Consider the following 26,249-nt stretch of genomic DNA (forward strand, 5'->3'; position numbering starts at 1 on the left):
CTGCACACAGCAACAGAGGGCACGGATCGTGCAGCAGCAGCACAGGCACCACTTTACTTTAAAGCTGAGAAAGAAAAAGAAACTACACGTTTTGGGAGCTGGGGACTTCAAAGATATCAGAGAAAAGCCCTTTCCCTGGCAGCTTTAACCTTGCTGATTTGCAGACATACAAAGACCTTCTTTGTAAACAGGAAGGAAAAAAATTCCACTAGGACTAGCAACAACATTTGGTCTAATATATCCTGACAATTTTCCCATCTCCTTCTGTCGGGCTTCTTCTGGGAGCCGGCTGGCAGCTTGTTTCATGTTATACTTAAATCAGGCATGCAGCTTCCCCTCACCATGCTAATGCGACGGAGAAAGACTGCTTCTATGAAATCTCCACCTCTCCCCCACCTTCCGCATTAATAATCCCATGAGAGAAGCCTCCGTTTTCTGTTCCCAGAAGGCTCCTTCCTTTTCCCCAAACCCACCTTACCATAGTCTCAGCACCTTTTGGAGAATTTTCTACACTCCTCCTCCCAAAAAAGGAAAGCCTGCCCTCAAGGGACACCTGACCCACTGAATTCTCACATGGGAACAGCATCCTTTACTCTCCAGACATCCCAAGCAGCAGCTTATGCCTTACCACTTACTTTTCCCAAGACCATATCGTAGATCTAATGTCCAAATACTTCATTTTTCCTTTCTCCTTCACTTGTTTCAATAGCCAGAAACTCTTCCAAGTTACTGAACAGTCACTGTCCTAAGGTATCAACAGAATCTACTAGGGCTCTGCATCTCTGAAGGAAGAGCCATAAGGCTTTCCAGCTCCCCACACTAGACTAACAGCTTTAAGGAGTCTGCAGTTTTCTCAAGAGGCAGCAGCTCTGTCCAGTTAAGAAGCTTTCCCCATGCAGCAACACTAGGAAGCAAGACCTCCAGTTGTGAAGTCCCATAACGGGAGGATGTTTAGAGCCCATCAAAACGTTGCTGACACTGGCAAAATGGATCTGCCTACCGTTTGCAGAGTACAGCATCCAAGAAGGCAAGGGAAAATCATCATGACGAACTCTGAAACCTAGGAGCATGAATGGTGGAATGAATGTGGGAAAATGGATTCTAAGGAAAATTTGTCTCCTGTGAACGCTGCAATTCGACTAACAGATAACACAGCTCTCAAACACTTCCCAGAAGAAATTACCATGCAAAAGAAGACAGCAAAGCCAGCAAGTACAACAGGGAAGCTTTTGTTACCTTCTGAGCTGCACTAACGCAGCGCTGATATTCCTTAGCCAGCTCTGAGCATTTGAGCACTTCACGTTTGTTTTCTTGGTAGCACTTCAGAATTTCAGACTGCAGGCTTGCACAGACAGGATCAGTGTTCCTCCTCCTGCAGGGAAAACAAGCACAGAAAGATGCGTGAAGATGAATCTTCACCCACTTACTACCACTTTACCAGTGACACACATACTAATCTTAGCTGGAGTCATCTAGTCCTAACAGAGAAATAAGAGGGAGCAGCAATCACCACCGTGGGTCAAATGACCAACAGTGTCTTTCAGCTGAAAAGTCCAGAGTACTTCGCAGAAGGAAGGAACACATTCTTTCTAGGCTGGTGTGGAAGGCTGTTTTACCCTTAGATAAAACATCACCTTTCCTCTGCAATCAGGAGAAAAACAAAAATCAATTCCAAGAGGTTTGATGATTTCCCAGACTCACATTGGAAATCTTTGTCAGAACTCGGGAATCCTGCCTGAGCCTGCACTAGATCTGTAGCCGCCTGACAAGGAACTGAACAGACTTGTGGAATAAGCTGCTTCGATCTATTGAATTCTCATCTATTTAAACACTTCACAAAATCCAGCGTGGTTGGAAGCACTGCAATTTTTCTAGTGAGTAGAAAAAACAGAGTAATAGCAAGACCAGATATCCGTTTCTTTGTATTTCCAAAGCAATTAGTACTCATACCCTGTAAGTGGCATTGACAGCTACCCAAGAACAATTAGGGATGATGTTCTTACACTCTAATGTGCATGTGTACATATGGCACATCATCAGCAACAGTACCAATAAAGGGGAAGGTTGCTGTTAAACAATACCAGAAACAATGCCACAAACACAGTAACAACAGTGTCATCAGCTGCACAGACAAGCAAACAGAAATTGCAAGAATATGCAGCACAATTGCCATGGTATGTTTTACCAGAGAACAAGAGAACATATGCTTAGGTGTAGCAATCCTCAGATGCCACCTCCTAAACCATAAATTCATTTAATTCCTTGCATTTTCTGCCCCAATATGCTTAGAGAGATCTGTGCCCAAATATCAAATGCATCTCTTCCTTCCAAAGCACTTGATGCTACAGGCAGGCATTAATGCCATGCTATGATGTATTCACTTCCACAGTAACCACAACAGGCACTCCTTCAGCAACAGGGCTGCATAGCGAGGTAGAGAGGAAAAACGACCTGTTCCTGGGCATGTCTCATTCTCTCAGGTGGCAAAGATTTGTAAGGAACATGAAATCTTAAACCAAGATCTTCTAAAAGCTTTTGGAGAGCTCAGACAGGAGTTTCCAAACCATGCTCGTTTTTGCAAGTTGCTCAGGAATGCAAGTGGAAGGGCCAAAAGAAGAAAAAAAAAAAATCTGTCCTTTTCATATCAGCAACCTGGTTGCTCCCTCAAAATAGTTTGGCTGAGACATACTTCAAATGATACTTCTTCAGTCCTCAGTCTGTCAACATACCCAGACAGACTAAGAAATTATCTGTAACAGTATGACAGCCACACTCTACAACACTGAGGTTTAGACCAGAAACAAAAGATACTATACAGACTTCTTTTTCCACCTCTGCACTAATCTTACAGCTTTTAGAAGAAACTGATTCCGTGCATGGTCCCTAGAGGCTAGTGTGCATTTCTAATTTCTATGTTCTATAGCAAATCACCTTTAAAGCCTCTAAAAATCCATATTCTAAAAAAACTTCAAATTTTGGAATAGAAAAGAACCTGGAGACAGCTTCAGAAACTCATAATGTTGGCATTTTGCTTTGTCACTAACTTTAATATCACTCTAATCAAATCAGTGAGACTGTGGAAACAATACCAAACAATACCGGGTCAGGAAATACCACCAAATCCCTCAATTCATTGAAAAAGTTAAGACTTTTAAAATTAGGTTTTTTAAACTCAGCCATGTTAAACTGAAGGGCATTTTGTAATTTTCATGCAGAGAGCTGGAAGAGCAAAAAGGTACAACATGCCACAAACCAGTCTATATTCATCTGAGCTCAATACGGTCCAAACATCTCAGAAATATTAAGCAGAATGCTTGCAGTTGCCATTGTTGGCATGGAGAGCTTTAGGAATTGCGCCTTTTTTTATGTCTGTTCCTTCACTGTCCCTCCTACGGCATCAGTCTTCATTGCCTAAATATAAAGCTAGGACCCATCTGTGGGCTCAGACAGTAGCGCAAGGTCCATGGCCCTCTTCCTGAGGCAACACCTTGGTGCTCAGCGCAGAGGGCTATTTAATAGCCAAGCAGTGAGCGGTGAGAGAGAAGCTGCAGAGCAAATGCTGCTGCCTAACGCCTGCCAGAGGTGAGGGATGAATCGGCACCGAATGGCAGGCATTGCCCAGCAAGTTTGCTGATGACACCAAACTGGGAGGAGCGGTAGACACACCAGAAGGCTGTGCTGTGCTGCCATTCAGCGTGACCTGGATAGGCTGGAAAGTTGGGCAGAGAGGAACCTGATGAGGTTTAACAAAGGCAAATGCAGGGTCCTGCACCCGGGGAGGAACAACCTCATGCATCAGTACAGGCTTGGGGTGGACCTGCTGGAGAGCAGCTCTGCGGAGAGGGACCTGGGTGTCCTGGTGGACAACAGGTTAACCATGAGCCAGCAGTGTGCCCTGGCTGCCAAGAAGGCCAATGGGATCCTGGGGTGCATTAAGAAGAGTGTGACCAGCAGGACGAGGGAGGTTCTCCTTCCCCTCTACACTGCCCTGGTGAGGCCTCATCTGGAGTACTGTGCCCAGTTCTGGGCTCCCCACTTCAGGAAAGATGAAGAGCTACTGGAGAGAGTCCAGCGGAGGGCTACAAGGATGGTGAGGGGACTGGAACATCTCCCCTACGAGGAGAGGCTGAGGGAGCTGGGCTTGTTCAGCCTGAAGAAGAGAAGGCTGAGAGGGGACCTTATAAATGCTTATAAATATCTGAAGGGTGGGTGTCAGGAGGATGGGGCCAGACTCTTTTCAGTGGTGCCCAGTGACAGGACAAGGGGCAATGGGCACAAACTGAAGCACGGGAAGTTCCATCTGAACATGAGGAAGAACTTCTTCCCTCTGAGGGTGACGGAGCACTGGAACAGGCTGCCCAGGGAGGTTGTGGAGTCTCCTTCTCTAGAGATATTCAAGACCCGCCTGGACAAGGTCCTGTGCAGCCTGCTGTAGGTGACCCTGCTTCGGCAGGGGGGTTGGACTGGATGACCCACAGAGGTCCCTTCCAACCCCTACCATTCTGTGATTCTGTGAGTACCTAAATCAGCATTTATACATGCCACTTCCCACAGCTCAGAGAGGATTTACTGGGTACCAGGTACCCAGAATCATAACAAGAATATTCTCTCTTATTTCTTCAAAAGAAAATCTGAAACTGTGGTTATGCATCAATCGCACCAGCTTCTCAGATTTAGAGAAATTAATCAACATAACCCAAAGTTGGTTAAGGTAATTATCAACATAGATTACACAAACCAATATATTAGTGCATTCACAAGTGAACTGGAAATTCAACAGAACCATCTAAATCCCACTGAGAATGACCTTTCACTTTGGAGCAGGAAGCTGGCACTGCTCGGGAGATAACTGTCCCTGCGCCCCGCCATGGAGTGTGATCTGTGAAACGAAGGGACAAGAAGGAAATGTGAGCTCACCATAACGAAGCACATCCTGCAGAGTCCGGGACTACACAAGTCACCCATGTCCAGCAGACTAGGTCTGGCACCCATCTGGACTGAAAAGTGGTATCTGAGCTGCTTTGGTGAACAATTGCTTGAGGAGCTTTCCTCCCAGCACAGCAATCACTACTCCTGTCCTACTTGACTGGAAGGGATGTCACGCTCCTGCTCACATTAAGTCTCTCAAATTCAGGTTGCAACGTTTCCACACAGGTGGCAACTACAGCCCTATACATCAGTTACACCTTACAGTTCTCTGGCTTTACTCATACGTATCTGAAAGGAAAAGGAACTTCGTATTGAAAAGCCTGATGGAGACCAGCAGTGTCCAACTACAAACATCTCTGTTGACAGCAGTGGCACACTGACTTCCAAGGTAGGTGGACCTTCATCAACTATCTCCCTTCAACCTCAGCCCAGCTCAAGGTCGTTGGCACTAACTAACCTCTAGAAAAATACATCTTCTGGACACTCCACTCCACTGCTTTCGGTAAGCATTTCATTATTTGAGGGTTTTTACTATTAATGCTTAAACAACGAGGGGGAAGGAACATGGTGGAGCAGGGATGAAGTTTGCATACATAAAGAGCAGAAGACTGGTATGCTTTGACCTTTCTTCTAAAATGGGTCACAGTTTTAAGCATAATATGCCACCACCAAATACGGTAGACAATTAGCCTCTGTCTAAAATAAAACACACTGCAATTGCTACTGCTATTATCAAAGCAGATGTAAGAGGTTCATTTATAGCAGCTAGGAAAAAGGCAAGAGAGAAAGACTGGGCTGGGAAGGGCTAGGACCATAGCTGCGGACAGGGAAGTATGGGAGATGAGCTCTGACCGTACCTCGGATGCAGGACATGCAGAATATGAAAAATTAAACCAATAACACACACTCATCTGTTTAAAGGAAGAGGAAAGGAGAAAAGATGACAAGTGGGAAAAAGAAAACGATGAATCTAGAAATAAAACTCATTAGCAGTGCGTGCCCCATCATAGTGTGGTAAGAAACCTTTGCCTCACCACTGTTCAATGGGAAGGAAGGCTACATACACATGTAATCCATGAGTTCAGATTTTCCTCTCCCCCTCCCACGGAGGGATCTAAATCAGGTCTTTCTCTGGAAAAGAAGGGAGAGGTTTTCTTAAAATGAAACAAAGGGCATCCTTCTCTCTGCTGTCCCTTGAGGTAAGACAGAATAAGCATGATCTTGCTGCATTTTGACACACAGAGTTACCAAATCCTCTCTATCACTGCGTATTCCCTTTACTTTATTTAATAAATGAAATCTCATCAACTTATCCTTCTTCTATTATCACTGCTGACATCAATCTGATAATATTGGCTTGGCGTGGAATCGTGCTATTATATGTCCTCTTGATATTTAATTTAAGAGAAACGTCTGCAGTGGGGTGAATATGTGAAGCAAGCTTTTTATTACTGGCAGCAGTAAGGACGCTGGGAGTGAATTAGACATTCATCTTAGTCAGGGCCAATCTAGTGACTCAGAAGAGGTTTTCTTCTTAACCCTCTCCTAACTGTTCAATAGCAGCAGGTAACGGCTGCTCCAGTCAATAACGGCATTCATTTGTCTTGGCAAATTCATTCTACATGAATATAAACCCCATGAAAAAGTGCTAAGCGTCTGGGAGGTTAAAGCAAGGTTCTTCAAGAATTTCCATCATAAGCTCTGCAATAGTAGGAAGAGTGCTGGTCTAAATGTCCATCAATTAATCAAGAAGCAACACAGCTTCCAAAGACAAACAAAAACTTATTGCAAGAAGCCATTAAGGTAGTATCATCAGGACACAGACCCCATAGACAGAAGGTTTCAAACACAGCAAAATGGCTACTAGCTAGTTGCTGCTGACAGGCTCCCTTTTTGGAAGAAGAGTTATGGACTCAGTATTGGAAAGCAAGGGAAAGGTGGAAGATGTGTATGTATTTGTACATGTAGACGAAGGGAGAGCCGTGGATGTTGTCCACCTTGATTTCAGCAAGGCTTTCGACACAGTCTCCCATGATATCCTCCTAGGGAAGCTGAGGAAGTGTGGGCTGGATGAGTGGTCGATGAAGTGGATTGAGAACTGGCTGAATGGCAGAACTCAGAGGGTTGTCATCAGCGGTGCTGAGTCTAGTTGGAGGCTGGTAACAAGTGGTGTCCCCCAGGGGTCAGTACTGGGCCCAGCCTTGTTCAACTTCATCAACGACCTGGATGAAGAGTTAGAATGTATCCTCAGCAAGTTTGCCGATGACACCAAACTGGGAGGTGTGGTAGACACACCAGAAGGCTGTGCTGCCATTCAGCATGACCTGGATAGGCTGGAAACCTGGGCAGAGAGGAACCCGATGAGGTTCAACAAGGGCAAGTGCAGGGTCCTGCACCTGGGGAGGAACAACCTCATGCATCAGTACAGGCTTGGGGTGGACCTGCTGGAGAGCAGCTCTGCGGAGAGGGACCTGGGTGTCCTGGTGGACAACAGGTTAACCATGAGCCAGCAGTGTGCCCTGGCTGCCAAGAAAGCCAATGGGATCCTGGGGTGCATCAAGAAGAGTGTGGCCAGCAGGACAAGGGAGGTTCTCCTTCCCCTCTACACTGCCCTGGTGAGGCCCCATCTGGAGTACTGTGCCCAGTTCTGGGCTCCCCACTTCAAGAAAGATGAAGAGCTACTGGAGAGAGTCCAGCAGAGGGCTACGAGGATGGTGAGGGAACTGGAACATCTGTCCTATGAGGAAAGGCTGAGGGAGCTGGGCTTGTTCAGCCTGAAGAAGAGAAGGCTGAGAGGGGACCTCATAAATGCTTATAAATATCTGAAGGGTGGGTGTCAGGAGGATGGGGCCAGACTCTTTTCAGTGGTGCCCAGTGACAGGACAAGGGGCAATGGGCACAAACTGAGGCACGGGAAGTTCCGTCTGAACATGAGGAAGAACTTCTTCCCTCTGAGGGTGTCGGAGCACTGGAACAGGCTGCCCAGGGAGGTTGTGGAGTCTCCTTCTCTAGAGATATTCAAGACCCGCCTGGACAAGGTCCTGTGCAGCCTGCTGTAGGTGACCCTGCTTCAGCAGGAGGGTTGGACTGGATGACCCACAGAGGTCCCTTCCAACCCCTACTATTCTGTGATTCTGTGATTCTGTGATTTGCTAGTCCTTCCACCCAGCTGAAAAATCAGACTAGCCAAGCAGAGATACAACTTTGATGCTTTAGGACTCCGCAGCTCTTTAGACTAGTAACTCCACAGTGAGTGGCACACCATCACTTGGCTTTACTGGGTAGAGCAGCAATTCCAGATGGAGCTAAGAGCAAGATCTTTTTACCTTTTCCTCTGGGAAACCATTCAAGCTGAGAAAAACCTCAAGATAAGAGACTGATGGTATCTAAACCTAGACATTTCGATACCTCTGCTCAGAAAGTGATAAACAAAAGGCACAGCATCCCTCGTATAAGCCAACTTTAGAGTAGCCAGCTCCAGTCGACAGCTGCAAGCAGCAACCTCACATTTCCTGTTGGCTGCAAAATCCAACAACAACTGGATTAGCTGCTTTCTGCTGCTTTATTTGACCAAGACCAGCATCTGAGCTAACTTCAGCAAACCACGAGTCACCACTGTCACTACAGTGCAGACAGCCTCAGAGGTCAGCAATGAGGTGCACAGGCAGCCCTGTGAGCAAAACCCAGGGCACACAGCGGCAGTTTCTGCATGTCAGGAAGGAATCAGAGATGTGTCATATAGTTGGTTACCATGTTTATATATCCAGGGTACATTATGTGTATTTCAGACTAAGCTCAGTGATGCTCTGGTCACATAAACGCGGTGTGCTGCTGTGCCATATTGTACACATATAAAAACCAATAAGTAGTTAACTGACCTGTAAAACTGCCTTCTCCCCTGGGTAGCAGTTGGCTCTGATGGCTTCTCTTTAACATGTCAGAAAAATAACTCCAGACAGATGCAATACACAGCACATAGAAAGGTTCCATCCTCTTTCATTATTGCCTCCTTGACATTTACAGCAGAAAATTAAACACAGTCAAAGCATTTCATTCACATACAACAAACTCATCAGCACAGAACAAACATCCAGGAAAGCTAACTTTAAGCATAGGGTAGGCTGCAGGATACTACACTATCACAAAGAAAACACTATGGCCTCACTACAACCTATGGGATTCCCCGATCCTGCATGTCAGTTTGACAACATGGCTTGAATAAAGAGGGAAGAGTCATGTTGCAGCTGTTTGGCAAGAAAAATAAGAGATGGAAGAAGCTTAATAGATTATCCAAAAGTCTCCTAAAAATTCAGTAATATTTAAGCTACCTAACCTAGCACAGCGTAAACAAACCTCACACCTCTGGAGGATAAACTAATGCAATCAGGAAGGAAGTACTCCTGATCAGCCTCAGGTATTCAAAACCCTGCTCATCAGCTTTGCCACTGATCTGGACGGAATACAGCGCTTGTAGAAGTAACATATTGTGTAGAGTAAGAGGCGATGGACTGAAAGAAAAGGCTAAATCTTGTGCAATTTTCACGAGAACAGGGGCACTACCTCCAAATTCCAGCTGAAGCAGTTGTATTCCTGCCTTTGTAAGTCCGTATGCCTTGTGACGCTGTCTGTCTGCAGCACACGACTGCACAGCTGCACTATTTCCCCTCTCTCTCCCCCCCTTGACAGCTGCATTTCAATAATAGGTCACCCACCCAATTCTCTTTTTCCCTACCTTGCCTACTGAATGCATATTTATAAAGTACTATGAGTTTCTGGGTGACATCCCACAAAATTTGTCACTCAAGTACTTCCCAATCTCCATCCCTGTTTTGACAGCATGTTTGAACCTGCCACATAGCTCCCCACTGCAACTCGCGCACTCAGTGCACCCTTACCCTTTCCAGGACAGACACCTCCTTTCCTTCCAATCACAGACACAGGATCACAGAATCACAGAATGGTAGGGGTTGGACCTCTGTGGGTCATCTAGTCCAACCCCCCCGCCGAAGCAGGGTCACCTACAGCAGGCTGTAGACGACCTTGTCCAGGTGGGTCTTGAATATCTCCAGAGAAGGCGACTCTTACCACCTCCCTGGGCAGCCTGTTCCAGTGCTCCGTCACCCTCAGAGGGAAGAAGTTCTTCCTCATGTTCAGACGGAACTTCCTGTGCTTCAGTTTGTGCCCATTGCCCCTTGTCCTGTCACTGGGCACCACTGAAAAGAGTCTGGCCCCATCCTCCTGACACCCACCCTTCAGATATTTATAAGCATATATTAGGTCCCCTCGCAGCCTTCTCTTCTTCAGGCTGAACAGAAGCTGTTCTGAAATCTTCCCCTGTGTAAGTAGATTGCATCACGAAGAACAAAAGTTAACACAAACGTCCAAATCTCGAGTGTCAGCAACTTATGTCTCTGTACTACATTCAGCAAAAACAGACTGATCCCACCATGTTTTCTTCAAACAAAAAAAAACCCCAAACATAGAGATTGAAGTGGAAAACAACTAAAATGTAGTAGCTTCCTGTTACAACCTCTAATTTTGGAAATCCTACAACAATTGCTCCATTTCAGTGATGAAATTGATGCAAAGAGATTGTGTGACCCATCCAATGCTGGTTCCACCTCTCTAGCTTGCTCCGACGTATCACAAACTCTCCTGCCCTCCTAACATGGTTTATCCTCACACACAAGTGGTCATTTCCCACTTGACCAATGGGTCATCCTAAGAGACTTCAATTTATACTTCACTGTGCTTTGCCAAGTGCAGTTTCAACCAAATTTAACTGGCTTCCTTAGCATCCCATAAGCTGCAAGCACTGGGGGTTTGGTGGTGGACTGTGGGTCTTTGGGGGAGGAGGGTAGCAGCATGCACAAAGCTGTGCAAAATCACATAAAATGAAATGATCTCTATCCTACTGAACCTGCAAATGCAATAACTAATCATCCCCATTAGCATTCTGCATGGCAGATGGCAAGCGGTTTGGAATAATGAGAGACTTTTCCCCACAAGTGGATAATTCCAATGTACATTTGGATGTAAATTCTTTACTGATTATGATAGTAGAATACTGAGTTATGAGCAACTGCCAGTTTGGAAGATGAAAGGAAAACTACTGCCTCTTCCTTCACTTGCCAAGAGATACAGAAGTTAACAGAACTGGATCTCCTGCCCACAAAGCCATGCACCATTTCTTCCAAAGATGCCACGCTACTAAAAGTTGACTAGCAAAGATGAAGAGCCTAAAGTTAGCAGCAAAACGGTCTCTGGAAGCCAAGCAGGAATGAGTCAGAATCTTGTTGCTGGAAGGAGTTCTCTGAATCTGAAAGGAAGCTGGCTCAGCTCCCACAAGACAGAAAAGCAATATAGCAAGCAATAACTGAATCCGAAAACAACACACAGCCCAACAAGTGACCCGAATAGGGATTTTCTTTCTTCTGAACAACATCTAAAAATTGGTTAAGATCTCAGGTCAGGAAGGGAATGCATGCAGCTTACAGAATGCATGCAGCACTGGCCCTAAAAATATATGGGTTATGGTAGTGCTATAGTATCTGGGCGTTAGCTGGGGAACCGCCTGCTGGGCTCATATTCTTTGTTGGCCTATTAAACCTCTCCCCAAAAAGTACGCTAAAGAAAGTAACTGAAGATGTGATATGCTGATTTCATATAACCACAAGACATGAGGGACAGACAGGTCCAGTAAATTTTTCCAATGCGAGATGATCTCGTAATGATGTCAGACTTCTAACAAAATGCTCTTTTTAAAAGCAAACCATGACCACCCACTTGAACAGCAGTTACTTTTCTAAAATGCCACTAAGCACTGTACTAGATCCCTACAGTTTACACACAAACTACACAAAGGGGTATCAGTGACGACAAAAATGAGTCCATTAGTATATTCTGCACTGACAGAGTGGCATATCCTGATAAAGATGAGGAAACAAATTTTGAGAGCAGAATAAAGCTGACAGCATTAAAGTTCAGGTAGAATCTGAAGCTAAACATTCACCTTATTTAAAAAATCCCCTTGCTTCTACCCACGTGCTCTGATTTTCAAAACCACAGTGCCCCCTTTTACCATACTACGCAATTTGCTGAGTACTGACTCCGCAAGATCCCCATTAAGCAGTTACTCGTCCCCTAGAGAACATCAATAATGATGCCTTCAAAGAACACACAGAAAGCCTTGAAGTCTGTTCTTTGGGGGAGTTGGGATTTTTTTTTCTTTTTCTGTTTTTAAGTAAATATTACAATTTCAAGAAGTCCTCAGAAAATTGAAAAAAACCCTTATAGAAAATAATTTAGAAAACATGGTTATAAGTTTGGAGAAGAGCACATGAAAAGTCTTGGATGAGTTAGCAAGACCCATTCCTACTCGGGGCTGCTCCATCGTGCTCTTAGTGGCACTCACAGTCAGCACAACACTGAGGAGTTCTCTCCAAAGAAACTATCTTCATCCCTGAACAAGCGAGTGCTTCTGTATTCTAAATGTCACTTTTTTGGACCAAATTAGTTACAATTATGGTTGGTGCAGCACTTCTATGTCCCAGACAGGCAGGCAAGAGGCACTTCCAGGACTAACAAGGCAAAGAAAAGGATAGGAAGGAAGAACCAACCCCAGCAAGGTCCTCTCACAGCAGGCTGAGTACCACCTGATCTTGAGATTCCAAAAGCTGATGGGACTCCATAGCCTAGAACCTATTTTATCAGAGTAACTTAATTAACTATCAAAATCACATCACATAAGTAATTAAAAAAACCTTAAGTCATCAAAGCCTCGTCTGATGGCAGAGATAGTTTTTCTCTCCCTTTATCGGGGAGGAAGGGACCTCAGTCTCTCATAAGCACCACCAAACACCATCAACCTCCTCTGTGCAGATGGATCACCACAGTGGAAGGTGTCCACAGCCATCCTGTCACCTCATTTCCTCAGAAGGGGGAGATATAGCAGCTCTGACCTACAGAACAAGCTACTCTCCTCAGATTTCCTCCACTGTATTTGCCTTTGGTCTCTCCAATCATCCCTCCATCACTCCAAGAGGAGACTCTGACTCAACAGTAAGTAAAGACATTTCTCACAGCGCGTATAATCCAGAATCAGGAATACAATTACTGTTCAAAATAGCGACATTGCCCATGAAATCAGTTGCTACTGAATTAATGACCAGATTGTTAGGAGTGTTACCTCAACTTTGCCTTAGGCTTCTAATTAGCAAACAAGTCATTAATTCACTGGTAACAAGTGGTTTCTCAGGCATTATTGCTTCTGACATCTTTAATTCACCACTCTTTTTGGAAAGCTTCTCCAGACAACTTTAACCTCAATCCTCTACAAAACCAACCCATGCTACCAACACCAGCCCACTATACAAAACATACACTGGAAGACAGAGACAGAAAAACACAGCAGGAATAAGCTGAGCTGGGGCATTAATTAGTATTCATAATACCTTTCCCAACTCAAGCCAAGGGAAGGAGGGAACTAAAGGCATAAGAAGTTCTGGACTTTGGTGTGGACCTGCCATTACATCTAACTACACAATAAAATGCTCTGAAACATGGAGAAACCTTCCTTCCACCATGGTACACAGCGGAATATGTAATTCTCAATCTGAGGGCAGAGATCTGCTTCTATTTTCTCTGCATGCTCCACGATAAAGAGCTATGAACTGAAATATTTCATGTACTGTGATGCACAAAGTATTTCTGAGGCTTGTTTTAACAGCTGCACAAATATCCATGCTTTTGAAAACAATCTGGATTTGGCCTGCCAACAAACCCTGATCTAAGGGTTTTATAATGGCAACATTACTACAGAATACAAGTGTTTCCATGTAAAAATCGATAGCAATAGAAACATCCCTAATAGACTACACTGAGTCCTTGGCACCTCGTCCTTTGCAATTCCAATCTTTGCTAGTCAGATCTGATTTTACAAATCCCCAAGTTCTACCAATGTACCTTTGAAGAAATGCTCATGCAATTTTGAAGAGATATATTAATATTTTACACCAGTTCTTCAGCACTAACAGAACTGCAATCTCAGTTCATTGGACTGATTTATTAGTCAACCCTCATCATGCATGAGAGGCAAGACTATACTGTGATCACCAGATTAGAGCAGCATTTTACCAACTGGGCAAAAGGAGAGCCTTATTTAGAACCAGCATCTTAGTAATCCCCAAGAAATGAACTTCAGAAAGCAGATGCAACAGCTTGGGGAAGTATACAATCTAATAAATATTGAAGATTTAAAATTTGGTTTAAAAAATAATAATAATCCGGCCCAACTGGAATATTTACACAAGTCCATTACACATACTCGACTTCTATTACCACATACTTTATTCCTGAAGCAGTAGGAAAACACACCTTGCTGAAAATCAATGCACTGGTACAAACAGTTGCTTAACAACAGGCCTTCCACAATTCATACGGAAAACGTTCACACGTTAATGTAAATGAGTTAAAATCTTTGTGAAGCAGAACTGAAAATGATCACAAAGTTTTTCTTTCAGTAAAATTCACACCACGTAAAATGACATAAAGTCAAAACTGACCCGTCTGCTCTCTTACCTTCTTTTGAAACAACTTTGGGGAAACTTATGCCTTATAGTCTCTTACAGCAATCTTCCAATTTCCTACTAAGAGCAACTTCTTAAACATGAGAAACTGCAAAGCTTTGACTAATAACTCCTGTCTTTATTTAAAGATTACATGAAACAGACTCAGCGCAGACAGACATAGGAACAACTAACACAAACCAAGCACTGTGGGAAGAACAGGACTGAGATGGAGCCAAACCGTTTTTTGTGAAGGTATCTTCATTGCAGGGCACAAAAGCACTACGTTGAGATAAGGCTGGGGATGAGCTCCCAGCAGTAATCAGTCTTTTATTTCTGAAAACTCTTAAATCCCTATTGCAGAGGCTCTTAATTTCAACACTGAATTAATCATTTATCTAATCTAATGATAGGAGAAATCCCAGAGCAATTTTGTTTGAATACTTTGATGTCTTTACCGTTCTTCTCCTTGGGCTTCATGACTGTCCACATAACTATTTCAGAGCTTGACTCCTGGGCACAGCCCTATATTGAAATACTGGAGGCCTCATAGTAGATTTCAGATTAATAAACTCAAGTATCACTACATAACTACCTAACAAACTTTCCAGATCTACACAAACAAAGCAAAAAAGAAGAAAAAAATAGAAAAAGGCAGTTCCTCTAGGTCCCAGTTAGTGTTGCCATTTTAAATGACAGGCCATCAGCCTCATAAAATTTTGTGCAATACAGTAAAACCTTCATTTCCATAAGTACTGAAAACAAGCCATAAATTCCTTGTTCCTAACAGACAGTCCATCTGCGAGCTTTGTCCCCCTGACCCCACGGAGTCGGTGTGGTTTTCTACTCCACATTCAGCCCTGGAGGATACTGACTACGTGCCAGTTTCTCAAACATAATCACCTTAAATACTCCTTTCCATTAAGTTTGAAGATCTTGGGACCATTAGATGCAACTCTTAGATCCTAAGTCCCATATGGAGTAAATCACTTTGGCAGTTTCTCCATTGGAAAGCTGCCTTGGATTCAAGGCTGATCTCTATCAGGATAAGGTACCGACGCTCTTTATGCACTCCTTGATAACAGCACACAGCATATGCAGTCCTCAGCACAACACTGAAAGCAACGCAGCCATCGGTAAGCAGCTTCAGAAACAGTTCTGCAAACCATAAGGAGATTTCAGAGGGAAACTCAGCTTCAGAACAATTTTATCTTTTAACAGCTTCCTAATCCCCTCACCCCACTCCTGCAGCTTTACCTTTTAGAGAGAGTCACACCCCCACACCCATGCCAATTCTTGCATCCAAATTTAACAAATACAAAAATAAAAACGTGATAAGACAACCTTCACAAAAGAAAATAAATCAAATTTTAAAAAACCCAGCATTTTGAGGATAAATCTAGAGTGCCTGCACTAAGCCATAACCTCTTTACTGATGTTTTTTTCTTTCCCCTTAACAGATTCAGGGACTGTAATAACATTTAATCCTCAGAAGCTAATCTAAATGTAACACTCAAAAGAAGACAAAGACAACGCAACAGAAAAAAAAATTTGGCCACTGCCTTTTGGGAGTGCTGCTTTATCCCTGGAGCGAGCGCATTAACAGAGCTTGGAATGAAATGCCATTTTATTCTCTGTAGCGGGGAGGGGATTAGCAAGTTGTCTTCTCTAAACCTAGCCTGAGTCATGGCTCTCTGAACACTGAGAAAAGGATGTGGAACGAAGTGCAGGGCGGGGAGCACTGGCTTTTTATTTACACGCTGCTTCCTTTGTGGGTGGTTACTGATGTGCACAATTCGCTAAACAGGGAAGGAAGAGGGGAAAAAAGTTCTAGGTCCCCCGACTATAATTCTGTTTGTTAATAAAAGAGAAAAATAATACTGCACCAATTATAATGACATTGTTGAGACAACATGTCCGTGGCAACTGTCCAATTCACCACAGCACGTAAGCAACAAGGGCAAGTTGCTTAAGGTGCTGAAAGCTGTCCGCAGTGCTTCCTTGTTGCTAGGATCTTCTCCGTAGGAGAACGAAACAGGTTGGACAGAGCCCAGAACAAAGGAGAAGGAGACACTGTGGTAGGAGAAAGGCAGAGACAGGAGCAGGCTGGATTCATGTGAAGAGATGAGGAACAAAGCCCACTGCACAAGTCAGGCCATGCAGGCATCAAGCCTAGCGTCCTGCCTTGAAGTAGAAACCAAGAGCTAATGACTATGTCAGTGGTTTAACATGAAGGTCAGCACTAAGTACTTCACTTCTGCTTCTATACAAAGGGAGATAGGAAGGTTTACCTGCCTACCTCGCAGGCATGCTGTGAAGGGACACTGGTGGACAGCTTGTACAATATTCCTAAATCCTGCAATGCTTGTCAATCACTAAGAGGAGGAAATAGTCTATGGAACACTTGACCACTTGTGCAGAGCTGTAGGCGTTGATAATGTAATTACAAAAGTCAATAAATGCCAAGAAAACACTGGGAGTTTTGTTTCAGATATTTCTTGTCTTTGCTTCAACATGGACTCCGAAAGACAACGTACTCACTGTGGAAACAACCCCAGCTCTATTCCCCTCTTCCTCCATCAGCTATGCTGATATACAATGGCAAAAAACACCAAATATAGGGCAGATTGGCACAAGTGCCAGGGGCAGGTCAAATAGTTCACAGTGGAACAGGGATGATGTAAGCTAGGGAAGAGACACTACAGGAAGGAGATGCACTTTCCTCTGCAGATGGAGAAAGTGCCACTCCTGGTTCCCTTTCATTACAAGAGCTGTCATAGTCCAGCACTGGAAACAGGCAGATCTGTGCTTCTTTCATACTTTGGCTACATTCCAGTTCATGTAATTTTGCCAGAGTGTCGGTTTATTCCTGCCAATCAGGCTGCTAGATCTGCACAAATCAGTCTTACCTATCTTAGCACTTACTGTGCTTGTATGTCCAATATGAAAGTGCAAAACAGGATGAGCAAAATATTCTTTCCACTGAATTCACAGGATCTTCTGATTTATTACCATAAACAGGCTGTAGAAAGACTTGAATGTACAAATCCTAACAAGAGCACCTCACAACACGCAGACTTCAAGTCCTACCAATTAAGTATGAGTGCCAATGTACGAAGGAAGCTCCTCTGACCACGTCCCAGCCTTATTGTGACCCTCACTTGAGGCACGTGCACTCCAACAGTGTTTGTACAGCGTGTTGTACACCAAGGGAACAATCCCAAAAACCATCACTGCATACTGCTGTAAGAGAGGCCGATGGGACAAAGCAATGATTCTTTCTGCATGTACAATTATCAAACGGCATCCAGCATGCAGCTCAGTGCAATCCTGGCTATTGCCGGCAATTTCTACTGTAAAGAAATAGAAAGTATGATGTTCACTTTCTCCCTCAGTTTCACTAGTGCCACACCTTGTCACTTCTCAAGACACCCCCCAGCCATGTTCTCTTTTCACATAAAATTCTCATTAAGGCATGTGGTCCTTTCAGCTGCAGGAAGACAGCCTAAGGAATCTGTCCCTCTAGTACATACGGCCTTCAAATAGAAGAGCATTGTACAGTAAGGCCAGAAGCCAGGGACTGGTAGATGATAAAGGCTCAAAGAAAAGCAGAAGGAATGCCTAAGAGACCATAAACACATTTTCTGAATCCTGAAAGCAAGAAGTCATCAGCATTTGCGTTGCTCTCAGCCACTAACCTTTCAGAGGAATGGCTGCAGTACCAGAGTTTCCTACATTGCCAGTCATTATCTCCACAAGAAACAGAAGTGACCACACAAAACTGAAACCTCAGGAACCAAACTTAAGACTACTATAAAAAAATAGGTTAGTTACAGTCTGTAACAGCAAGTAAAGAACATCAGCCAAGGTCTCAATCTCTTCCTCTACATTGTTACTTGCTTTCCCAACAACTGATTGCACATCTGCAAAAGCAAATCCAAGAAATGACTGAATCAAAGACTGTCAGAACTTCCTGTCCTATGAATTTTTTGAATTTTATTTAAAAACAGAATTTAGAATTCTGCTATGGAAAACTGCATGAAAATGCACGCAATGTGTTAGCTGCCTTGTTTTGGCTTCTTTAGCAACTTACTGCTTGACTGTCCAAACAAAAATGTGAAATTACAACAGGTTATGTGATGCTTTGGCAGCCAAACATACTTTTAAATAAAGAAAGCACAATATACTGCACACCCCACTAACATATTCATCACTGCTATATTATCTATTTATGTGATTAAGTATCATACAGTCTGGACTGGACCCAACTGGACTACATATGTTGCTACTCCAGTTTACTGCATGTTGGCCAACTGTTTACCCAACTGAGATCTGAGTGCTGCTCTTGACAGTGTAATTGCTTTGGACTCATTAATATTAAAGAATCATAGAAAATATTTTTTCTCGGACAGCTGTTAGTGCATGTGGAACAATAAGCTATATAACACTACTGGCAAATACAAATGGAATTTAGATACTAAATATGCTCATAGTAAAAAGACAACATTAAAGGTCTGTTAATTGCGTCAAGGCCAATAAAGAGGTCAGAAAAATCACTGCACCCATTCTAAGAAAACATTCATGATAATTACAACTCTATTTTGATTGAAATTTAAAGGGCCAAGATTTAGACTGTTTACCTTTTTCTACCCTGGACAAAGAAAACTCCAGCAGTGGTGCCCTTCTTCCTACTCCCATGCACTCGCCCAGTGCTGCAATGTGTAGGTTAAATACATTGGGTCAAACTTTGAACAGATTCAACATATTCATTTGCCATTTGAAAACCCTAGTAAATATTCCCATTTAATGTGAATTTACTAAGTCCATGCCTTCTCCATCATTCTCCCTCGCAAGATCTAACAACTTTATGCTAAACTCTGAGAAGCTTGGCACAGAAAGAGAGGATTCTGGCTTACAGCTCCACAGCCCCCTAAATACCTGACAAAAGGCAACTTCACTCTCTCTTTAAGGTAATATCCAGAGGCTACACATAGAGCATTACGAAATGCAGCTGGAACTGCTGAAAAGAACAAAAATGGCTCCTCACTTTATCCACTCCTCTGCCTTGGTGGCTGCCTCCTGGTACTGCTCGGATGTCAGCTTGTAGATCTCTGCATTCTGAAACAAAGAAGATAATGCTCAGCTCTAAAAATTAAAGGCATCTCAGATCTTATCCCTTCACACAGTTATCTTCTATAATTAATAAAGATTTCCAACAACAAACAGCATATTCAGTTCAAAGAACACAAAAAAAAAAACGCTTGAAATTTTATTTTATTTTCGGCAAGATGCATTAAGGCCACAACGTCCTCCATTCTGCGCTTCACCTTTGTGCGAGGAAAGAGGGGGAACAAGGTCGCTAACAACCAACCCTCAGCTTTGATTATTCCATGTAACCACATAAACAAGGTGCTTCCAGCACCGAGTGATTTTCAGTTAGGCTGTGTTTTGTTCTATTTTCACTAATTGCTGTGAAGGATCTTGTAAGTTACTGACGTGCAAGTATCAAAATTGGCTGCTAGCACTGGAAAATCCATTTTACATTTCAGCGCTTCTACTTATGTTACTTATTCTTTAAAAGAAAATTATGCAGCCTGTTTCCCTTGTAACAACATAGGGAGGCATATCAGGTATCCGTTAAGGCACTGCCAGAGTCTGGAGTGTCTTGCTGCAGGGCTTAAGAGGTTTGCATTAAATTCTCCTGAGCTTGCACAGAAAGAGTTTTAGCTCACAACCACTCAGCTACTGAACATGGAGGACGATGGACTCCTCCTTACAAGCCTCCCAAGCACAAACAGCAGAAGGGAATGGCTGCACACCCCCAGCGACTTCGCTGCAAGGTCTTGTGTTACCAAACTGCTGATAAAGCTGCTTCAGGCGAAGCCTCTGGACTTTACACTGAAATAGCTGCAATTGCTCACTCAAAACTCATCTGCAAGGCCCTCAGTCTGAAAAGGCACATACACAAAATATGCAATAATCAATCAAAAAAGTGACAAAATGGTATTGAAAGCGAGGACAGCTATTCATTTAGGGCCGGTTCTAGCTGCTATCTCATCTCTCCCCAAATTTGGTCATTTTATACAGAATACTATTCTTGCTCTTCTTCCATTTATTTTCCCATAAATGCAGCTGTGGTCCTGCGCATGATGAGACGACACATATTGTTCAGTGGTTAGAAAAAGGAAAGGACAGATATAACTCCAGTTCTATTAGCGGTTCTGCCACTTGTGCAATCTTGGGCAAGTCACCATTTTCCATCTGCAAGCAAGGGATAACAGCTGCCTGTATCACTGCAGTTGTGTGAGGCTTAGCTAATTGGGAGGTTTATACCGGTTTTCAGAGCCTAGGTTTCAAGGTCCTATATTTAAGTATTTTATCTCTGGTGCCTGAATTTATGTCACATACCGAAAAACCCACAGAACAGACTTTGCTTTTCCAAACTTTGACCTAGGAGACAGACTTAAACTGAGAAATCATGGATGAGTAACCACTTCAAAATGAATTTTTCCAGCAAATTGTCATTAAAGTTTTCATTCACTTGTTACATAATGGTCAAACTTCTATGCTATTAAACCCGTTTTTCCTTCCTATAATGAAAAGCTCAGCTTTTAATGGAGCCTTTTTCTCTGTCCTGTAAACAGACCTCATGACTTTCAGCTCCCTGCTGTTGCTTATTCACACATGAAACCACAAGACCTGCGCTTCATTAATTAAATTTGCCATTAAAAATTAAATAATGTGAATAAGTAGATGTAAGCGTTATCTCCATGGGTTTCATAAGTCTCACCGTTTCTCCAATTACTACCCAAGCAATTTTCATATTTCATACTGTCTGATTTCTCAAAGGGACTGGATTTGAGAGATCAAAATGAGAGAAAGTGGGAAAGAGAGAAAGCAAGTAGTAAAATTAAACATTTTTCAGGCAATAGGAAGTAGCCCCGTCAGATACTATTAGCCTGCAGCACTCTGCAGTGAAACAGCAGCAGGAGAGGAAAACAGGAACAAATATGTTGTACGTGAGACCCAGCATGAAGTTGGCATTTAACCCACCTAAAGAAAGAAAAAATTAGCCAACAGATTAATCTACTGGTTGCACTGCCAATTAAAGTGGTTGTGGCATAACCTTGCCTAGTTTATTAGAGAGAGAGTTTAACTGTCCAGTACTATAGTCATTCCCATCTGCAACAGCATCAACTACCAACATGGACAAAAATAGCTGGGAAAGGAACCAGTATGAAATAGCTCTGGATCCTAAAGCTGATTAAAAGCAGGCAAGTGAGAACCTGAACGGTGGCAAGAATCTCAGTGAGGGAAAGAAGGAGAGACCTGACCTCAAAGAAACCACAATGCAAAGATCAAGGAGGGGCTCAGAAGACCTTCGACCTGAAGATGAAAGCTGCTGAGTTTCAAAAATGAGAAGGAAACATATTTGCGTGTGATCCAGCTGGGCCTCTTGCCTTTGAGTCAGACAGCACTGCCTTCTTTTACACCACCACTCCCCCAAAAAAACAACAACTAAAAACCAATGAAGCAGTATTCCCAACGCTATGAATCAGTATCTTTAAATAATTCCCCAAGTAAGAAGAACAGAGTTTTACCATTTAAATTGAGTTCATTCAACAGACAGACTTGTTGAACAGGTTTACCTTGGCCTCTAGGCCCTTTCCTACCTTGGGAAAGTCAAAATCACTTTTGTCCTAAACATTAAATGAGGAACAAATGGGCTAAATGAGCAACTGACAGGCCTTTCAGCAGGGCACAGTCACAGCAGGATCTGTGATTTGGGGCTTCTACTTATAGAGAATAATTTTCCAAGTATTCTCATCCACAAGACTTCAGATGCAAGATCTGCTTCATTTTCAGTATTTTACCCTACCACACTGTGAGAGAGGACAATGTTCCAACGGACTACAAAAATCTAGGACTTCATAATAAGGTTGCAAACAAGGAACCAAGCCAGGAACCACCTATGCACTTCCCGTGACTTCAGCAGAGCCATCCACACACAAGGGATATTCAGCAGGATCAAGGTGTGGTATTTGCACTTGAAACAAAATCTGAGCTGTCCGTAGTCTCAGTCAAGTCCTGTAGCTTCAGAAAAGGATATTCAGTTGCACAGTAAAAGAGAGAACATTCAACACAAAATTACAAGACATCAACGCTGCTTTTAATTTACTCTCACAGTATTTGATGCTTGAGATAAAATGGCAGCTCACAAAGAAAAAGTTAGAACATGAGACCTCAACTATTACTAAATAAAGCTCCTGGCAGTCTTAGTTGCAGAAATAAGTTTAAAAACATGACCAAAGGACACCATAAGGGCTCAAATAACAAGAGACACAGAAAGAATGAATGAACCACCTAAAATGTTTCACTTCTCTCAATAAAGCTGAGCCTTAGGGGAGCCAACTTCAGAACATCAGAGCTTTGTCATACAGGGAGAGAGCTCTCCAGAGAGGACAAACAAACTAAACAAAGAAATGTTAGTTTGAAAGATTTTCCCCTGCTATTAAATGATGGCTCATAGCAAATAACAAAAACACCAAGAAGTTATAAAAATACATAACTAGAGCCTAAAGACCAACAGAACCCCTTTCCTTTACCCTGCTGCTTTTCAACAACCACTTTCCTTTACCCTGCTGCTTTTCTACAACACATTTCTACAGCCCTTGTTCCCCACTCCTCCCAAAGCACCCTTGCACTAAAAGTTCCCCTTCCAAATGGAACCAGTTTTAAAACTTCAAGCTAAATTTGGAGTAATTTTAATTCAGCATCCCTCCTTGGCTGCAAACGTGTAGAGAAGCTCCAAACAGCTCGCTACACTGCCCAGGCCCTTTCCACAACATATAGCAAAGAAAAGTAAGAAAACAATATAGCAGAAGACGGAGATCTCAGGGTTATTTCAGGAGGGAAAGTAATTGAAGCATAAAGAGAAAACCCTGCCAGCTCATTCTCACATTGACATTAAACCACATTCCTTACAACTTCAGTGAAACACGCGCTACTTGCAGTAACATGTAAAACAGAAAACTGAGCAATGAGAGCATGAGGAACTAGAAATTAACAGACTTTAGGCGAAATTCTTTGTGAACATCAAGCAGCAGCAGCAAAAACCTCACAGTGGGACACACATTTCTCCATCAGGTGCAGTCTGGGTCAACAGATCAGAAGGTGTCTGGATTAAAAAAAAAAAAAACAACCAACCCACCCACCCATCATCCCCACAGCTATCTTGAGATATTTTGACACCTCAGAGTACAGAAGCTTGTCAGTGGTCACAGTGCTTACAGATACAAAGAAGATTAACAGCTGTTGAAACGCTGCCAGCCTCAGCGAATGCTAGCGATACCTCTGCTGATACGGCACGGGCCAGCGGAGGCCTTGACAAACGCCGGGGCTCAGACGGTGCAATCTGCCTCGCACCCAACAGACACGGTGCTTCCGTCCCCTCTCCCCGCATTCACGCTCACCAGCTTCCAGCAAACCTCCCGCCCCAAGCCCCACTCGCACCGGAGGGAGCACGGGAGGCGGTGCCGCGTGGCAGGGGGATACGCGGCGTGCCCCACGAGTGGGAAACTTTGCGAATTTGGGAGAGGAAGGGAAAGGAAAGCAGAGGTTACATCTCATGTATCAAACATCAGCTGAGAGATGTTCAAATTCCTTCTTCCAGCTGCTTCTGAAGCCAGAAATAAGACCTCACACTACCCTAAGAAAGCAGCAGGACTGCCACCCACCCGCACACCCTTGGGGACGGGGAATAGGCGGGTGCCCGGACACAGCTGCTGCCCCGATGCCCGAGGAACACCGGGAAGAGGCAGGAAAACGTCGGCTTGCGCAGGCTCCGGGGACTGCCTGAGCTCCCAGCACCGCCCGAGGGAGGTGAAGTTACGCCCAGGCACCGCACACCACGCCGGGTAGCTGGCTCGCACGCATTGCAAACCAGGTTGCTCATTCTCGTCGCTCGGAAGTCTCATGCAAATGGCTTCTAACAGATTTGAAAAATTACCCCGTCCACCTGCACCCCTCCCGCAGGCACAGAGGCAGACGAGCCGAACCGATCTGTTCGCCAGACAACCCTACGGATCTGTTAAAATCAACCTACATAATCAATCACTGCTATCAACTTTGGTCCAAAACAGGGAGGTTGGGAATTTCAGGACACACTGCAAGAAGCAATCTCTTCACCTCCTGAGCTCGCTCCTCTTGAGCTCCTGCTCAGCCTGTTTTAGCTAAATGCTAGCTAATACCAACAAAGAGATCATTCACATTTTCTCCTTCCTATCAAGCACAAGTGCACACACACATAGAAGCTAATTAACAAGGAAGAGAAATATGCACATAAAAAATATTACAAGAGCATAGAAGCCAAGGGTTAAACTGCTTTTATGCAAATTCAAATTTTTTTTCTCAAAAGGTAATAGAGGAAAGATGTAAGCAACTACAAACAGCTTGCTGATACGGAAAAAAGATTTTTTTCAGCCAAAGCCAATGTCTAAACACAGCTCTGTTGTTCACTGTTCATGTGTGGGTTCATCCACTCCTCCCGCTGAGACCAGTAATGAAATGAGAGCATTGAATTTGTGTCATTTTATTCTTTCCTTCAGCAATAAGCTGGGAGATCATAAATTTTGGATGAAGATTCAGAGAAGACAGAGAAAGAGCCATGTCCACATTAACAACACAGGAAAGTTAAACTAGTCATGGGCAGAAGTATATTCCTGTTTGAACAGATTTTCTCATGACTGAGTTGAAAGCAAAATATTAATACTGTAGGATATGTAGACAGGTCCTCAAACATTAAAATCCCACAAAATACCAATCTCCACAAAACTTGAGGGAGGCAGAGCTGGGGAGAAGGACCACGACTGGGTTTATCCTGTGGATAACAAGCTAGGCACAAAAGCTGCTAAAGCACACAGTGAATCAAACAAAGCTACACAGCCCAGGGCTTCCCAGAGCCAGGTCCCGCACCGAGATACTCCATCCGGGTGCAAACGGGTTTACAGACCCAGCCTGAGATCGCGCAACGCAGTCGGACTGCCTCTGTGACAGTACCCTGAGAAGAGTCCAATTAAAACAGGTATCCCACAGAAAGATGGCATTAGGGACTTCTCTGAAGAGCTGCAAGTGCCTCACTGGAAACATGCAGAAAAACCTCATGTTATCTTCAAGTCAGAAAGGCAGCCAACAATAAAGAAATTATTACTACAGAGGTAATTAAAAGGGGAAGAAGGAAAAACCCCATGAAGAATTAAACACTGCATTTATATGAGGTTGCTTTAAAGCACACCGTTCTGAAAGACTGCAAATAAAGCATTAGTAATTCTTTAAACATAAGCTCTGGAAAGCAAAAGCACCTTCAAAGAGAAAGGCCATAAAATGCCGGCAGGCAACCCAGGCTTCCTGACAAGGACAGCACCAGCAACATGAAAGGCCCAGATTAACACGAAAACTGTTGTAGGAGAGTATCGCTGCACTCTCCTCCTAGCTGGAAGTTTAATACAGGAGCGAGAAGTCCTAGCTGAGGAATTCACAGTAAATGCCCAAATCAATTGTACCTGACAAGTGCAGGTAAAGAGGCTTCCCAGGCATTGATTAAACATCAGGGGTTTTCAGCATCGGCCTCAGAGAAGTCCTACACCCATCTGACCTGCACAGATAACATAGTGTCCATGACCTTAAGAGCACGGCAATGCCTACTAAATCCCTGCGCCCGTGCTGGGCAGCTGCACAACTCGTCCCGTAGTGATA

General features: G+C 43.6%; 1 protein-coding gene across 6 annotated transcripts in view; it reads right to left on the reverse strand.

Annotated features, from left to right (window-relative positions):
• The window catches only part of CHCHD6 (coiled-coil-helix-coiled-coil-helix domain containing 6), a 118,479-nt gene that overhangs the window by 36,540 nt on the left and 55,690 nt on the right, over positions 1 to 26,249 (reverse strand). For 4 of the 6 annotated variants that reach the window (XM_075433043.1, XM_075433044.1, XM_075433042.1 and 1 more), the window contains 3 exons: positions 19,543 to 19,613; positions 19,136 to 19,207; positions 1,237 to 1,372 (listed from right to left, as the gene is read on the reverse strand). In XM_075433043.1, coding sequence (XP_075289158.1) covers positions 1,237 to 1,372; positions 19,136 to 19,207; positions 19,543 to 19,613 — 279 coding nt within the window. The remainder of the gene's footprint in view (positions 1 to 1,236; positions 1,373 to 19,135; positions 19,208 to 19,542; positions 19,614 to 26,249) is intronic. The other 2 variants (XM_075433045.1, XM_075433047.1) reach the window with 1 other exon arrangement.

The sequence above is a fragment of the Opisthocomus hoazin genome, chromosome 11 (assembly GCF_030867145.1).
Source record: "Opisthocomus hoazin isolate bOpiHoa1 chromosome 11, bOpiHoa1.hap1, whole genome shotgun sequence".
NCBI classification, from domain to species: Eukaryota; Metazoa; Chordata; class Aves; order Opisthocomiformes; family Opisthocomidae; genus Opisthocomus; species Opisthocomus hoazin.